Below are 16,734 nucleotides of genomic sequence, written 5' to 3'. Positions count from 1 at the left end.
AGAGAAAACCCAGCGGACAGATCCACGCTGCCGAGGAAGCTTGTGGCTGTCAAGGTGGCCAAACATGCATTGAGGAAGCCAGACTCCACAAGTCTTTATCAATCTCTAACGACAAGATGAATTGACGTGGTCTAATCTGATGCCGAACGACGCATATCGGCTTGTACATAAGAGGTTCATGTAGAGAGTTGCGAGACTTTGCAATGGTGAACTGCTGATGCCGTTGGGAACCCAAGGCTCCCTCGCCAGTGTATCAAGCGTAATAATAGTGCATAGTTCGCACAGTTGTGTACATTTGCGTCTAACCATTTCAGGGTTAGTGTCTCAGGACGCTAGACCTAATTAATCTGAGGCATCAACACGATGGTGGATTCCGATTCACTGCACCGCGTACTTCAAGCCTTGCGCCCTTGAAAGCTCTCGTCCTTTGTGTCCTCGCACAGATTGTACCTCAACGCGCTGCACTCGCTGCTCGGCCGAAGAAATCATGGCTGCATCAAAGCATTCTGCATCTTCATCCACCTCATTAAACACCAACCAAAGATGGGCAACCCTTGAACCGCGGGTAAGACAAATATCACAATCCGCAATCCGCAAGAAATGGAGGCCTTTGCCCGCTTCGTCGCAGGAGAAGGTCAGGCAGATTCTCATGAATCTAAAGGCGAAGAGATCTGGTGCCGGTGGAAATGGCAGGATCCCACCAATTGGCAAGTCGCGCAACAGCGCGAAAGTGCAGCGAAAGAAGGCCACGGCCGCCAGTATCAGGGAGGAAGAATACGAGAAGGCGGTGGAAGAGGTTGCTGATAAGTATGCTTGCCGATGCATCTGTGCCTCGTACCAGACCCAGTTTCCCTTTCCTTTCCCTCCCTTCATCTCCTCCCATATCGTCTTCTCTTCCACCCGCGATGCCCCCGCCTAACCCTCATCTACACTCCAGACTCCTCGCTCGCCTACCTCGAATGCCATTCCCACATACAAACACAACCACAGTCGATGATTCGCCGTTCGATCTTTCTGCGACTCTCGCCCGCATCACCACTCTCCAATCCCAATTAACGACAAACCTCCAAACGCAACACCTTCTCCGCCGGCAGATCAATCGGGAGAAACTCGCTCTGAAGAGGGACCGCGCTCAGCTGAAAATGCTGGAGGACGGATTCAAGGGGAGTGAGGCGTTGAGGAGGAAGAAGGAGAGGGGCCTACATCCTTTGGCCAGGGACTTGCACAAGGAAGAAGAAAGTGAAGACGGCGCCAAAGCTGAGGAGGCGAGAGAGGAGATTGAGCGCGTCAATAACATTGCAGGGATATGCCCTGCGCCTAGGAAGGTTTCCACCATGCCGCGGTCAAAGACCTCCCCATCGCCTACTCTCAGTCCCGATTCAGGAGTCGACCCTGAACTGAATTCTCTGCTCTCTCAATTGCGGAATCATCTTCTCAGCATGCAGAACAATACGGCAACCATGCAGCCTGTGTTAGCGGCAATGGACGAAGCGAAGATAGCATTGGATAAATTTGCTGCGAGACGTGGGACCCGAAATAGCCTCAGAAACACATGATTCATGTCGCTCCCAGACCAGCCTCCTAAACAAAGCGAAAGGATACAAGCCACCCAAATCCGTCGATCTCATATCACATCATATCATATCATATGGTATCGTACTATCATGTCGTTGCCGTCCGTCCATCCATCCATCCATCCATCCATCCATCCTAGGTTTTGACAAGTTTCCCCTCTTCAAGGCCCATACGTACAGACATACATACCAGTACATTAATACAAACGCTACAACGAGCGAATCTCCATCCCAGCGCCCAGGACAGCCACATCGAGGAGGCCGGAGCTGTGGCGGCCCGGCCCGAAGCGGCGCATGGCGAACCAGAGGAAGAAGACGGCCAGCATCTATGGCAGCGTAAGGGAAACCCCAGATGTTAGCGAGGGAATGCAAATGCTCGGCACTTGTTTCGCGCCTTCAATTGAGTTACCGGGAGTTGAACGTGTCTGTGAAAGTTGAGGGATGGCGTCGTTGGGCGTTGGAGGGGGAATATGTGGGAAAGGAGGGAGGAAAGGCGAGTAGGTAGGGAAGGGCAGGTAAAGGAGGTAAGGAGGTGAGATAGGGTAAGGTAAGACAAGGGAGCAACATTACCAGAGGCACAGCAGCGACGAAATACCACTTCAAGCTGGGATACTGGCGGAACGCGTCGACATTCATGCCGAACGCACCCACCAGGAAGGTCAGCGGCAGGAAGATGAAGGTGATCCAGCTCAGCCGCCACAGGCTGGCGTTGAGTTCGAGCGATTGCTTCGAGTCCCGGATTGTGACGGACTTGTACATCTGCAACAGTCAAATCAATCCCTCCTGGTTCGAGCGCGCCGTGGCTGGTAATGTACGTATGGAGAGAAAGGGGGGCAAAGAGAGAGAGAGGAAAGGAGGAGTGCCGTACCAGGTCAATCATATGTTCCAGCGGCTCCAGATAATCCGTCCCGATATTCTCAGCCAGAATCTCGAAGTCGTCCAGCAGCGGCGTCAACCAAGTACAGCTGCTACGGGTACCGCCACTGGCCCTTCTGCCATCGCGTCCACTACCGGGTTCCCCGTCTTTCCTTTCGGCTCCGCGGCCGCCGCCGTCTGGATAATGTCTCTCCATCTCTGCAAAGACGGCAAAGTCGTCCTGCACGGCCTCGATAACCTTGGAATGCCGGTTCACCAGCTTCAGCATGTTGTGCAGCCGCTGCGACATGGCCCAGACGTCGCGGGCTCGGGAGGAATCCGACGGGTGGGCGTAGATGTGGTCTTCCAGCGATGCGTGCGGTTCGTGGATCAGCGCGATCTGGTCGCGCCAGAGCTGATACAGGCCGTCGAAGATGTGCGAGAGGACGGCTTGGAGCGTGGGCGTCGACGCACACACATTTCGGTCCAAAATTGGCTTCGCCTCCTCGCCATCGCCGGAGCGAGGAGTCGGAAAGGGACCCGGGTTCAGACCCAGCAGGACATTGGCGCTAACGATCTCGCCGGCCTCGCCGGAGGAATATTCACAAATGATAATGGTGTCGCGCTTGGCCATGTCGTGCAGGTGGCGTGAACCGGAGTTGAAGCGCGTGACTCTTGGACCGGGCAGAGCTTGCGACGAGGCTCGTTGCATGTAGACTGAGATACGCTGGCGGTAGAGAGAGGCCGTGGTAGTTTGCGAAGGCTGACTGTGCTGTTGATGATGAGGAGGAGGAGGAGGAGTTCCCTGACGAGGCACCACCAGGGATCCAAAATCCAGCCCGAATGCTGTGCAGATGACTCCTCGAGCGATATCGAACGCTGGTCGCCATCGAATGGCCTTGTGTGACGCCCGCCGCGTATCGCGGTCATCTTGCATCCAGTCACGAAAGCTTCGCTCGCCCGTCTCGGTGCTGGAGCCGCTGATGCCGAACGCATTGCTCAGATAGTTGACTGCTTCCTCATTGTTGCAGACGTAAATTAACCGGAGCACGGAACCAGGCTGGTCGTCCTCTTCCAAGTGCTTTCGGAGGCTGGACACGCTTTCGCATAGCTTTGGAGGCGCGCAAAGCAAGACACCTTGATCGTCTTTTGATAGTAGGGTTAGGAATGAGGAAGAGAAAATATGGCGTCGAGTTGCCTAGCTCAATGGATCTTTACTTACCTACGTCGTATTCCAAGACATAGAGAGCTCTCCGTTTGAACAGCGGAGCCGGTTTCTGGGAGAGGATGGCCGTCGCATGCGTCGTCGCCAGACCGGCCGCATACTTGAGGCCGCTGTATGCCCCGGGCTTGATGACAGTCTTGATCCCGAGCCATCTCCTGACACGGTCAATGGGGCGATTGCTGCCGCCGCGGCCTCTGGCGTCGGACGCTGAGCGCGTGATGCGGATCTGCGCCTCTTCGGCATTGATATCGGTGTTGACACGTCTGAAGACGGCGGCGCGCTGCTCGATCTCGAGTTGCTGCTGCGGATTCGGTTCGGGAAAGGGGTTCTTGAATTCGAGGGAGTCCTCGACGACGCTGTGTTTGTCGGCGTCGTCGAAGGCGTCCGAGAACCCCCTGACACGCTGGCCTGGGTGGATGTCCAGCGGACACGAGAAGGTGTCGGCATGGGTCAACGAGGCCGCAACGTTCTTGGAAAGCGGCGGCTTGGAGAAGAAATCCTGCGCGAACAACGTCGAGATGTCTTCTTCCTTGACCAGTGGCGGCCGCAGTGATCGGCCCTCTTCTATGCGGATCGAGAGCTCGGCGCCCCTTTGGTGTCGATCTGTCGAGTATTTCCTTTGTTTGACGGACCTTGTCGAAAGGGTTGAAGATCTTCTCGAAGCCATTTACGGGTTTCAAGCTGGCCTTTCTTGTTTCAGAGACGGCTCAAGATATTACTGGCATCTTCCTGAGCGTTTTTCCTTTTGCTCCTCGTTTTCAGCGCCAACGAGGCTGGCGCGGAGTAGGTGGCTTGATGGGGACCTAGAGTCTACTTGTAGGACCTCGACTGTACGAGGACCAAGTGCGTGAAACCCCTGTCACCGGCGCGCTCCTGATTCGATCAAGAATCACCGTCGCTTGCGATTAGACCCTGCCACCCTACAGCTAGCCAAGGGAGTAGTGAAGGATTGGAGTCTCCCGTAAAAAGCAAAAGCACATGGATTCATGAGATGAATGTATTGTTGTCCATGAGAGACATGGGCTAGCCTGCTATAACAAAATCCCGCCCAAGGGTATCCAACAATGTCCATGTCCCCAAGATGATCCCTCTAGTAAACAAACCGCCAACCCCGTCAGCTACAAGTCCTGAAGCCCCCAGATCATGGGCACTGGGTAGACGGCTTCAATGTCTTCCGTAAGCCTTCCGGGGAAACTCATCCCAGAGATGTTTCATCTCCGTGACGTCCAGCCCGTCTTCATCCATCCACTGTGCTTGAAAGTCAACATCTTCTCCATCCATCAACATCCGAAAGTGCCCATTCACCCACCCCTCTCCGTCGAATTCCATGGATCCATCACAACCGCGCCCAAATTTCATATTGCCGTCGTTGTCATCCTCCGACCTCCACCCAAATGAGATTGTACCACCTGTGGTGATGCGAGAGGTGTCGTCCGCGTGGAGAACCCCGATTTTGGAACCCACATTGAAGCGACCCCAGAGCTTCTGCTGTCTGTGGTCGATTTGGAGCCTGAGGTCGAAGGGAAAAACGGGCTTTCGGGGGATGAAGTAGGTACCCGAGATTTGGACGACGCCAGGGTTGGTAGAGGGCTCGTCAAACCCCAGTGATTCATACGCCGGAGGGGCGTCGTCCATTTCGACGTCATGGTGAAGGGAGACGGGCGTGTGGTCGCAGACGTGTTGCGGAGGATCTGAGACAGGGCGCGTGCTGGTGTTACTGCGCGGGAAAGGCTGGCTGCGTCTGGCGGTCTGCGGCTTTCGCAGCGCGGAGGGCGTGGCCTTTGGCTTTGCAGGAGACTTGGGCGTAGCTGCGGGTTTGGGGGTGGAAGAGGAGGAGGATGCTTTGGCGCCTTTGGGCTTTTTGGAAGAGGCTTCTTTGGACTTGGCCGACTTCTTTGCCGCATCGAGTACATCACGATCAATCTTGACCTTCATGCCGTCGATCTCAAGCTGAATGGTGGTTCTCGAGCTGCCGCCGCCGTCTTTCTTCGCTCTAGCAGCCTGAGCCGTAACCGTAGCCGTAGCCGTAGCCGTAGCCGTAGCCTTCCCTGCGGCCTTGCCCTGCAGCGGCTTGGTTGCTGCGGTCTTTGCCTTCCTCAGCGCGCTGGCAAACTCCTTTTTCATTTCCGTCTCCAGCTTCACGATCTCCTGGGGCACGAGCAGCGTCTTGGCCGAGAGCGCATTGGTCAGTCGCACTTTGGCGGTGTTTTTATCCTTGGTGCGCGGGAGGCCATAGTGAAGGAGCTGCGCCTCGTACCAGTGGGCGACCTGGTCCTTTGGTGCAGAGCCGCGCTTAGGCAGTAACAGGTCCTTGAGGTCTGCTGTTGGGGCGCGCGCATGGCGCTTGTTGGGGCCCAGGTCTACAAAGAGCGTGTCTTTGTAGACAAAGTCGCCTCTTCTGATCTCTGTGTCTTCCATTGTCGGGGGAAATGTCGTGAGGTCTTTGTGGCGAGAGATGTTGCGACATGGTTTGGGTAGCCTTTGAAGCTCTAAGCGTCAACGAGTATGTGGTTGGGGGGGGCCACGGCACACTAATCAGGGTCGGGTATGTACTAACTTAGTACTTGTGATACACACATATAGGCACCTACCCACCCACATACTAGTAGTGGTATACTCCTCCAACCACCAGAGGGCTCTTTCTCTCTCCCAGGGCAATCTATGCTTGTCCTGCTGCTACTCGACGACTCACTCCCTCAGCAGCAGCACACTCGGCTGCAAATCCCAAACATCTTGCAACCCAGCCTGGTCCCCAGTAGCTCAACTCGATACAATGCGGTGCCCCAAGCACTACTCCGCTCTCTACCCTCGGGCTCCCTGTAAACTCCCGAGCAAAGTCCTGGACAGTCTCCCTTGTCGCCTTCCACAATACATCATGTTCACCCATTCCATACATGATCGGAACTTTCACCTCCTTTGCATAAGTTAACCAATAATCTATCCAGTGGAACGACCCGTCTTCAAACTCGCCTAGGGACATGGACGTGTTCAACTCGGCTCCCATTCCAAGAATCTCAGGGGACACTCTCCCCAGTTTGGGGTCGCCGAACATGGGCCCATCTTTCATCTCGAGCGGCCAAGCGATCCGTCCGTCGACCACTCCGTTCGCAACGATGTCTCTTGCGCTTTCGCTGGGACGGCCGTGAGCCGTGCCCCAGCCGGACATGATCAGTCCGCCACAGGGGTACTGGGGTTGAGCTTCCCTTGCATGGAGAGCAGAGGCCACAATGGAGCTGGGGGATCCCAGGGAGTGCGCCAGGATGACGATGGTAGTTGCCCCAGAGCTAGCGCCGAATTCTTGCCATATCTTAGGGAGAATGTAGCCGTGAAGGTACTTGCCTTCCTCCTGCAGGAATGTTGATCCTTCCGGGACCGGCGGGAGTGCTGTGCTGTCTTTGTAGCCCGGGCGGTCAATTGACACAAAAGGCACTCCGAGTGTTTCTGCTAACCTTACGGCCGAGTTGGTCGTACCAGCGTCGAAGTATCTTGAAAAATATGTACCACCATGTATCCCAACAATCAAGGGTTGATAGTGAGGGGTTGTTGAGATTCTGGGGGGCACCGACACAATCCCTGAAAGCTGTGCGCCATTCGACAGCGACAAAGAAAACCGCTTCATACCGATCGGGAGGCTCTGGTTGAGTTCACAGAGGAAAATGGAATAACCTGTCGGCTTCTGCTAAGGTTTTGGGGAGGGAAACTCACGAAAGACTCACCGGGCCTGAGCAGCCGAGTTTTACTCTTTATATTTTTGTCGGTACTGGCGACCTTGCATAGTTAAATATAGCTTCAAGGGTAGTAGAGGCTGTTAGAACTCAAGGCGTCCTGCAGCGTGGTCCCCTCGCTTGCCCGTCTCGCCGTCCATGCCCCGATCCATGGTGGACCGATCGTGGGGATTTTCCGACACTCGTATGTAGTTCACCAATCTTTGGTCGACTTGTCCTGTTATATGCGGGGATGGCTGAGATGTGCCTTCAGATAGCCCATTAGGCAGCATTATAAGTTCAAGTGCCGTCTTGGGAATTGTCGAATGCAAGCATAGCATCCCAGTTTGAGCCAGGAGCTTGCCTTGTTTGAGCAGCGGTATGAACTTGGAGTACCACAAAGTTTCTACTCCGTCGTATCGTCTGCTCATCTTTGGCCATTTCGCCCTCCAGCTTTGCGAAACTTGGTGATAAGAATGTGACCTGTCGTGGCGTGGCCAAAAGGAAGAATTTCGGCATTCCCTGGGACAGTATTTCATTCTCCCTGTTAATATTGGATCTTGAGACTTGACCAACGTATCGATGTACCGCAAATAGAACGGAAAGATCGAGTCTGGGCTTCAAGACTTTTCGATTGGCAAGTGTAGAGTAAACCCGCTAACTCCCTGGTGACAGGACTTCGTTGCAAAAGCCTTTTCCAGAATACTTTGTTCCTCCTTGTATCTCGAACGTTGCTAGCCGCACGGAAAACCCTATTGAAATGCTCCCATATTGCGTTCCACCAGGTACCGCAGAGACAGCAAAGAGCCGAACTTCCATAACGATTGTGGTATCTCAAAACTGCAAACACGTAGAAACTTGTTCGTTAAATCTTGAATATTATCGCGGGATGTGTGTACGCAGATCGTGAGATGCATTTGGCCTAATTCCCGGCATGAAGACCCATCCCTTATCCTTCTTGTGCGACAAACGGCCCTGTCCACGTGCCACCTCCCATAATCAATTTTAATGCTGGACCACGTCGTTGTATATTTTAGCATCATCGTTCAGAGCCGGCGTTGCTGGGAACTCTCCAGGCACATGGAAGTCCCTGGTGGTCTTCGGACTTTTGGTAGTTTGCGCCGGCTTGACGACGTAGTCCGTTGGGGCAGTTTTCGACGCCCTGGACCCAACGAAGACACCATTGGTATCGAACATGGTGTCAGTCGGCGCCACATGTCCTGTACTAGTTGGTACGGTCGACAGAGTCCCTGTCTCTGTTCCTGAGGACACGGTATTTGCAACAGCCGAGCCGGGCGCTGTGGTCGACTCGCTCATTGCCCGCGGCCCGGCCGGTGCCTCGATAGGTGCCGCGATTGCCACGGGTATGGGAGCAGAGGATTCGCCATAATGCGGTATTGCTGACTCACCATCTAGTCGTCGGGCAGCTGTCTCAGCCTGTTTTTCCTGCTGGCGTTCGTTGTGGTGATGCATTGCGCCAGTTGCCAACGCCGCGCCTCCCGCCCCTGCAGCTATCGGTGCCATCCATTCACCATACTGACTCGCCCCATCATGAGAAGGGGGAGCTTGACGAGCTGGGAATATATTTGGGTGGTGTCCTGGGGCGTACTGGCTTGTCGTGTTTATCTGCGAAGTTGGTCCATCAGGTGGATGAGCGTCCGGTTGTAGGTCTGTGTGCTTTTCCGTGGTATTGGCGAAAGGAACTCCGCTGCCTGGCAGAGCACCTGCTGCTGCTACGACATCACGGTCTGGGTCAGAACTTTCTCCACTAGAAGGGGACAGCGGAGCTTGTAAGCCGCGTTGTACGTTGAGATCAGATGGAAATCGCCCACCTGGTGCTGGTCGTTGTGGAGGACGCCACCCGGCTTCAGACCTGTTGTCCTCGTCGTCGTGCATCGCTGCCGCGCTGAGACCACCGGCGCTAGCTGCGGCTGCGGCGGCGGCGGCGGCTCCATCAGCAGATGTCCCTCGCACAGCGGATGTACCTCGCACAGATTGTTCGCCGGAAAAGGCAACGCGATCAGCCTCATCGTCCTCCATTTCGCCCTCTGAACTGATAATGCTCGAGGGTTTGACGCTACTGCCAGAAAGTGATCGAGCGTGCTGTCTGCGGACAAATTCATTACGTTCCTCGCCTCGCTTTTCCGTAAGCTCCTTGATATCATTGAACCATGCTAGCATGGTTTCGTGGGATTCAGCTCGAAACACCCAAGCATGCCCGCGGTGCATTGAGCCGGTTTGTCGGCCCTTGAGCATGAATTTATGCGACGAAGAGTCAAGCTCGGAATGAGCGCCCAGTTTCTGCTCGGGCAAATACAATGACATGACAGGCGACTGGAACGCAATTCGGTCTGCCGATTTGAATTCGTGGAGATGGGTTGGAGACAGAACGTACCTGACAGGCATAATCAGTAACCACAGTTGCGGGACCAGTGCTAGATTCCACTCACCATCCAGGAGTATAGTTCTTCAGATATTTGCTCTTCCGCTCAAGCATCCCACTCCTCACTTCGATTGCTGCGGGATGATCTTTTCCGGGATAGATAATGTGAGAAACTTGTCGAATAGGGACTCTCGGATCCACCATTTGATTGTTGTTCTTGGTAAATTCATCCCATTCATGATCCTTGACCATTGACAGTGGCCCTTCCTTGAGTTTCTCGGCCGTACCATAGGCGTCGTCAGCCTCGCGGCGCAGAATGCCAGCAAGTACATTGTACGCTTTCTGAATTTCGCCGACCACAATGGACTCTAGCTCTCGGCCAGACGCTTCGAGGTTGAGATACGCCTGTTCATGTTAGCTCAACTAGTGCGCCTGGACTCATCAAAATAGCCTACCCGATGCAAATAGTTCTCTTCATCAATCTGCTTCTCAATCTGCTTGTCAACAGCCATCTTGACCAGGAAAGGGTCGCCCCTTCCTCCGGTCGTTGTTGCGTCGTGATCGACCATACCGAGAGATTCTTGGAGGGATTGGATCGCTTTTTTGGTGGTCTCCTTTTCCTTGTCCACTGAATTCTTAAAGTCACCAGACAAGCTTTTGATCTCTTTAATTTTCTGTTGTAGGTCACTCCGCAGACCTGTAAGTTGAATAATGACCTCATTCTCGAGGTCTCTAGCCTTGTTGGCTTCATTGAGGCCTTGTTTATGAAAATCTCGTAGAATGTACGCGGCGTCGCCCAAGCCACCGGATGTTAAGAAGTTGGAAGGCATAGTGGTGTTATTGATGACGTTGGAGGTCGACATGAGCGCTTTTGCTCGTGTCTCATATGTCTTGTGCAGTTCCCGAAAGTAATTGATCAAATCCTTGAGGACTTTACGCCATGCTGCTCAAAGATTAGCCGAGACACAACCGGGTTAGTCGAAGGAAATGAAGCATACCTTGAAATCGCGCTGCGAGGAGCTCTGTAGGATTCCCCGTGGTCGGGACTGGACAATAGAAGACGCTGTTGGTCTCTTCGGTCTCGCCGTATTGCTCCTTTTCCGGCAATGGCATGCTTCGCACTGAACCTGCATAGCTGCTTCTTTTGCTAGCAGTCCTTTTCAGACTCGCGCTCTTGTGAAGGGAAGCCTTCTTTTTCAGTGTCCCACCTCTCGATGGTAGCAAAGTCTGCGACCCTGACATGTGCGAGTTAGTCCGAGGGAGCTCCGGTGACTCCTGGCTTTGGTGGACGACTTCATCGTGCAACTCGGCGGCTTGCGCTACAGCGGATTGGTCCTGCAGGAAACCAGCTTGAGAGTGGTTTGGGTGCGATACAGTTTCGGCATGCTGGGTGCCGGCGTAAGATACGGGTCGAGAAGATAGTTTCGCACTCGTTGGTCGCGCGGAATATGCCGAAGCATCGGGATGAGTGCTTTGAATGGGTGAAACAGGAGTGATCGGTCTCGAGGACATGATGACAAGGTCAAGATGGGAACGTGAAAGCCCGGTTGCGGAGCTATCTGCAGGTCATTGAGGGTTGGTTACACTGGCGAGCTGCGTGCGGGAGCTATGTCGCCAGCGGCATCTTGGGGATAGACGACAACGGTTTCAAGTATTCAGCACAACTCGTCTGTGCGAAAGGTCGAAAGGTCAAGCGGGACACGGCACAGCAATTGGACTGAGAAAGAAGCTCAGAGGAGGGGAGTCGAGACCAGGGAAATGAAATGCGACAGGTGGTGCCAAAATGGATGACGTCGGTTTCAGGAAGAACAAGAGTTTGATGGTGATGATGATGAGGGAAGTCGAAGGCGGGCGGAAGCGTCGACGTCGAGGTGGCTCGGTGCACAGGCTCACAGGCCATGAAACGGTGAAGTCAGTGCCCGCTTGGGAAGCTTCTGGTGGGCTTGGTGGATTCCCGAGGGGAGGCGCAAGAGGTGGAGGCTTGGGCCACTAGGCTTGGATTTGGGGCCTTGCTTGAAGTTGCTCAGTGCCACCGGCACGGCAGGAATAACTGGTCGAATCGCAACAGGCGTAGGGAAGTGTCAGTGGAGCGCCTGGAACGAGCCCCCTCTCCTCAAGGGTGGGATTTGGCGGTTGACAGTTGGCAGATGGCAGCTGGCAGCTGCTGGCCAAGGGCACCGAGGAGGCGACTGGGCCACTACTCGGGTCGCTGGTTAGGGTGACGGGGGGGGCCTGCTAGGCTCCTCGGCGGTTGGCAGTTGGCGCGCGGAGCTGCTGCTGAATCTCTCGAGATTGAGTGCTGAGCATGAAGCTGCTGGCAGTGGAGTGACGAGGCATCTGGTGCCATCGTCAGACAACTGTGATGTAATCTGCTCCCCATTCGCTTTGTTCTCTCTACAGTACCAGTACAGTAGACTTGTATTACTGCCCACCACAGCCTACTTGAACAAAGAATACGACAGCATCGCCCAGGGTTTCCTCCTCGAATCGTTGGTTGAGCATTGCCGAGGGTGCTTTTTGCAGGATCACCAAGTCGCAAGCTCTCGTGGAAACTAGCTCTCCAACGATTGAATCGCTAGCCACAGGAGCTATTTGAAAGGAACCACTGACCCCGCTGAACGCTGGACACCATGAACAGCTGCATCTCTTAGGCGCGGCGGCCTCCCGAACCTCGAACCCGGACGACCCGTCCTAACCAGAAGCAGAAGGGAGCTATCTAAACAATGAGCACCGCACCGCAATCGATCCGAGGACGATGGTGACACCACACTACAATTGCATGAGAAAGAGACGGCAGATCACGGAAGGATACCTCGTATGCCTGGGCAAGCTTGGGTCAGCGTCAACACTTGGTAGATCTCAGCTGTTTCCTTGCGGTGGCTGGGCCAGTGGCATTGCATTGCCTGATGATCATGTCGAAATGGCTTGACGGTCCGGCCGCCCTCCCAAAGGCAAAAAGCTCAGGAAATCGGCACATCAGTCATCAATCGTTCATCTTTTGCGTTTTGCCTAGCACAATCAGCCTTTCCGCCGATCGATCATCGTACTCAGTCAGGTATTAGCAAGCTGTTGTCCTAATACTTGTACTTGGTGTGTCTACAAGTAGGCCTGCTTTTGAGAGGTGAGCCTAATGACCCGCGCTTGATGCGCCACGAGATATGAATGAATCCATTATCTTCGGCGAGTACCTCGGACGGGACCATCGCACAAAAGAATTCATATTTGCTTGGTTTGTGATTTCGCATACCTAAACTTGTGGCGTGACTGCATGGAATTAGCGGATATGGGAAGTTCTGCAAAGAAGGCTTGCTTTTCGGGACCACCAGGGCCTGCTGAGAATAACAGCATCCCAGACCATCTTCCATCCCGCTTGGTACACACTTGGTAAACAGTCTGAACTGTCCCACAGACTATCAGGCGGCGTGTTCTTGCAGGTCCAAATCCCTCCATGAGGACAGGTTTTATTCCTGCTTTGGTTAGACCTGCTTACCGACGCACATGCATTGCTGGGCTCATCATGTCGTACCTAATCGGCTTTGTCATCCATTTGATCGCAGTGGCTTGCTGCTTTCCCTATACGGCTCGAGGACAGGACAAACTTGTAGTGAAGCGACAGTTTTGAATGTGCCACATGACAAAAAAAAGCTTTAATCCACAAGATCCCAGGGAATAGCCATCTCAGCAGCCTCTTCTTTCGAGCCTGAAGCTGATTGTAAGTGCTTCTTTCTGAAGATCTTGGTATAGTTCGCCTATGTACAAATGATTTTCGATGCCGTCGAACTAATCTCTCAAAAGCAGCCGTGCGGATAGTGTAACATGTTCAGTCGCCTCCCTATTTCCTGCACAGCTTAAAAGGATCAATCGTCGTCTTGTTCGCTAGCACCACAGTCCAGGTGCGGGTTACAAATACGAACCCGAATTGCGGTTCTCTAAGCGAAGATGGGCCGTGTATCATGCCCCGGGGGCGGGCTTGCCTTCATAGTACGGTGGTTGGACGTCGAAGCCATATCTTTCCTTAATTCTTTGCTTCCGTCTTTCCTCATAACCCGGGCCGTAGATACCTGGAACCATGTGAATCAGCCGCCTGCGGAGAGTACCTTGTCGATCTATCTTACCTCGTCCTTCTCCCAGCTCGTTGATTGTTTCATTGAGAGGTCTCCTGAACCGAGACCTTGTCTCCTCTTTATATGCCATCCGGTCCTCGAAGGCCTTGTCTGAAGAAGATTCGAACATTGAGCGGCCAGTGTAGCTGATCACGCCCATCGCGGTGCCGAGGGCCAAAGCACTGCCCAGCGTCGATGTCATTGACCGCTCTGCTGCCAGTTAGCAATGAGCCCGACCCACTTCTGCTGTGCCTTCCATACTCCAGAGACCGTTCAAAGAGCCAGCCAGGGCACCGCCGATTACATGGTTTATGTAGTCATTCTTTTCTCGTAGGTTTGCAGAAGCCGAGCTTGCAAACTGGAACGTTCCTCCCATGGCCGCTGGAAACAATCAGAATCTGTTCAGTTTCTACATTTTGAGAAGATCCCAATCATACTGAGTAGACCAATGGTTCTGCCAAAACGTGTAAACACCCCGAAGGCACCGATTTGTTCCTTGGCGACAGTGTTCTGGACAGAGGCGACGAAAAGACCAGCAGCACCAGTTAATGCAGCTGCGCGCGCCGAAAGGCCCAGAGCATCCTGAGGTTGGTAAACGGGCTCGTCGACATCGTAATTCGGCTTCGGGTCCACCAAATCCCCCATGGCTGCGATCCTGGCTGTTGGAGCTGAGAGCGGTCAAGTTCAAGTCATCAGTAGCTGCGCCAAAGCGATGTCAGCTCGGTGGAATGGGAGGGACGCTAGGAAGGCCAATTGTAGATTGAGAAGTTTCGACTTGCCGTGAGATTTATGTTGATCTCCTTCCATCGGAGCTCTCACATTGAGGTCAGAGAGGTGCAGGCTTGGCATTCACGCGGCACACCTTCCTTATGCGAACTGGGGACTTGATTCGTTGGGCTCAGGAACATTTAGCCCCACCTTGACGAGAATGCATTTCGGCCTGTTCAGAGACGAGGCTGCCCCATCAAGGGGCTTACAGCAACGCAGATCAGCTTCTGGTGACTCTGATAGAAAAATCGCCTCAGATACCATCACGGCGCCAGAAGGTGGCTCTTCAGGCTCCCCTACAGGCCTCGGGTTTGTTACATTAAAAGAGAGAGGGAATAGACACAGGCATGTAGCCTTGACAAGGTAACGGGCATAGGAGATGGATTTACAATTAGACCTGACTCTGACAAGGTCTCAGGTCTCGATTCTTCGCCCACAGTATTTCCCTTCCCACAGCCCTTTCAAGCCAATCTGCGCTCAATAGGGAACCTTTCCCTCGTCTCGTCTCCAGACTCCTGAATCTCATCGACCTGGGCCACAGCCTCACCACTGCTTTTGATCGAATCCAAAGTGTTGGCGTCGGCATGGACCTTATTCCCCAGCGCTTCGTCGTCGCGGTCGTCGTTGGGATCGTAGTAAATGGAATTCACCATTCTGCTAATACGGAACCTGAACCCTCCCTGCGGAGGAATCTCCAGCAACAGGTCGGCGTTCTCAACTGAGAAGTTCCTCTTGAAATCGCTGACGATTGGTGCCTTGCTTGTAATATTGAAAAGATGTGTCATATACTCCGTGACCGGGGAAGGGCGGAAGACTTCCCCAGAGCTTTCGCGAGGTCGCCCGTGAGCTGTTCAGCTTCCGTGACATTGGACATTCTGAACGAATATCTAATGCAAGAATGGAGAAATCAGTACGCAATGGAACCAAGGATAATGAATTTGAAATAGGTCAAGCCGATGCAGGAACGCTAGGCAAGGGCAATGGCTTCTCGGTGCTAGAGGAAACTTCATAATGACAAGTGAGCACAGATGGCAGAAGATGTGAAGATACTTGTACTAGAACGATTCCCTAACTACCTTCTTTGTATGGTCCTGCCCAAGCAGTCCAGTTCTGTACAAGTTATGACGTCGTCGTCGACAAGAAGTAAGTGAGCTCTGGGCTCTTCACAGGAGGTACGCTTGGGATGCGGAGAGATGCGGATACATGTTCAAGCAAGGGGCACCAAGTTGAAGCAGTACGACTGAGTAAGCTGGGCGTGATCCTCCCTCGCCAGCCTTGTATTTGTGGAAGCTAGCGGAGGAAATCCTTACTGCGGCGTTGTTGGCTTTCTCGGCGTCCCCCATTTGCTCATCCGCTTGAAAAAGGACATAACACTAGATGTTCTGACGGTCGCATATGCAACATGAAGTAGACGAAGTGAGATGAGTGCTGAAATTAGAGCTGCCGGACCTAAGCCCGAGCTGAACCGTTGTTCGTCGTGTTCCGAGTTTTATAATGTCAGATGTGGAGCTGGAGGAGCAATGAGGTACTCAATTACCTTGTTGGATCGTTGAATATAACGATGATTTCGACTGGAGGGAAGTGACGCATATTGGGATTGGGCCTTGTGATGATACCTCAGGGTTTATGGTTCCGAAATATTATGCGACGAAGATTTCAGGGAGCGGCATTGCTGTTCTGGATTGCCGTGGAAAACATGCCGTGCACTTTGGTTGTGAGAGAGCCTGGCAGCTCTGTTTCAAGGCGAGAATTATTTCAACACGGAAGCTGAGGAAGTACGAATTACAACTGATTTGTCTGGTTTGTCTGGTTTGTCTGGTTTATAGTAACGGGGGAGTATTTCCTATCTGGAATTGGTTCAGGGCAGCAACATTGGCACCGAAGTTATGGGGTTCGCAGCTAAATCGAGCTGTCGAACCGCTTTGTGTGAAGGAGAAGGTAATACCGATCTGTGAGAAGATGTTTCAATATTGAAAGGCTGCTTTTACCGATGATGACTAGCGCCTTGGCATTGGCAGCATTGGGAATAATCAAGGTTGGAAGCGGCGCTGCCTTACGCGCCCCCCGATTGGGCTTCGAGTCCTCGTCGCATATGCATTTTGCCATTCGCAGGCTGCTACCT

General features: G+C 53.4%; 7 protein-coding genes across 7 annotated transcripts; 1 reads left to right on the top strand and 6 right to left on the bottom strand.

Moving 5' to 3' along the window:
• Positions 1-487: 487 nt before the first annotated feature.
• A1O5_02708 (uncharacterized protein) lies at positions 488-1,556 on the top strand (the record flags this gene model as incomplete). The annotated part of the gene is made up of 2 exons (XM_007743322.1): positions 488-807; positions 938-1,556. The coding sequence occupies 2 exons, from the start codon at positions 488-490 to the stop codon at positions 1,554-1,556; spliced, it is 939 nt and encodes a 312-aa protein (XP_007741512.1).
• A 227-nt stretch (positions 1,557-1,783) lies between these two features.
• On the bottom strand, positions 1,784-4,321 carry A1O5_02707 (uncharacterized protein; the record flags this gene model as incomplete). Its single annotated transcript, XM_007743321.1, has 4 exons — positions 1,784-1,900; positions 2,145-2,333; positions 2,443-3,575; positions 3,652-4,321. 4 exons carry the CDS (start codon positions 4,319-4,321, stop codon positions 1,784-1,786), a joined length of 2,109 nt encoding a protein of 702 aa, XP_007741511.1.
• Positions 4,322-4,818: 497 nt separating this feature from the next.
• A1O5_02706 (uncharacterized protein) lies at positions 4,819-6,072 on the bottom strand (the record flags this gene model as incomplete). Its single annotated transcript, XM_007743320.1, has 1 exon — positions 4,819-6,072. One exon carries the CDS (start codon positions 6,070-6,072, stop codon positions 4,819-4,821), a length of 1,254 nt encoding a protein of 417 aa, XP_007741510.1.
• Positions 6,073-6,313: 241 nt separating this feature from the next.
• On the bottom strand, positions 6,314-7,273 carry A1O5_02705 (uncharacterized protein; the record flags this gene model as incomplete). Its single annotated transcript, XM_007743319.1, has 1 exon — positions 6,314-7,273. The coding sequence occupies one exon, from the start codon at positions 7,271-7,273 to the stop codon at positions 6,314-6,316; it is 960 nt and encodes a 319-aa protein (XP_007741509.1).
• Positions 7,274-8,363: 1,090 nt separating this feature from the next.
• A1O5_02704 (uncharacterized protein) lies at positions 8,364-11,253 on the bottom strand (the record flags this gene model as incomplete). The annotated part of the gene is made up of 4 exons (XM_007743318.1): positions 8,364-9,753; positions 9,809-10,146; positions 10,197-10,684; positions 10,740-11,253. 4 exons carry the CDS (start codon positions 11,251-11,253, stop codon positions 8,364-8,366), a joined length of 2,730 nt encoding a protein of 909 aa, XP_007741508.1.
• A 2,439-nt stretch (positions 11,254-13,692) lies between these two features.
• On the bottom strand, positions 13,693-14,489 carry A1O5_02703 (uncharacterized protein; the record flags this gene model as incomplete). Its single annotated transcript, XM_007743317.1, has 4 exons — positions 13,693-13,802; positions 13,857-14,054; positions 14,106-14,225; positions 14,282-14,489. The coding sequence occupies 4 exons, from the start codon at positions 14,487-14,489 to the stop codon at positions 13,693-13,695; spliced, it is 636 nt and encodes a 211-aa protein (XP_007741507.1).
• Positions 14,490-15,073: 584 nt separating this feature from the next.
• On the bottom strand, positions 15,074-15,265 carry A1O5_02702 (uncharacterized protein; the record flags this gene model as incomplete). Its single annotated transcript, XM_007743316.1, has 1 exon — positions 15,074-15,265. One exon carries the CDS (start codon positions 15,263-15,265, stop codon positions 15,074-15,076), a length of 192 nt encoding a protein of 63 aa, XP_007741506.1.
• Positions 15,266-16,734: the final 1,469 nt, after the last annotated feature.

Source organism: Cladophialophora psammophila, assembly GCF_000585535.1.
Source record: "Cladophialophora psammophila CBS 110553 chromosome Unknown aczJe-supercont1.3, whole genome shotgun sequence".
In the NCBI taxonomy this organism is placed as follows: domain Eukaryota; kingdom Fungi; phylum Ascomycota; class Eurotiomycetes; order Chaetothyriales; family Herpotrichiellaceae; genus Cladophialophora; species Cladophialophora psammophila.
This window is presented reverse-complemented; position numbering and strand designations above follow the sequence as displayed.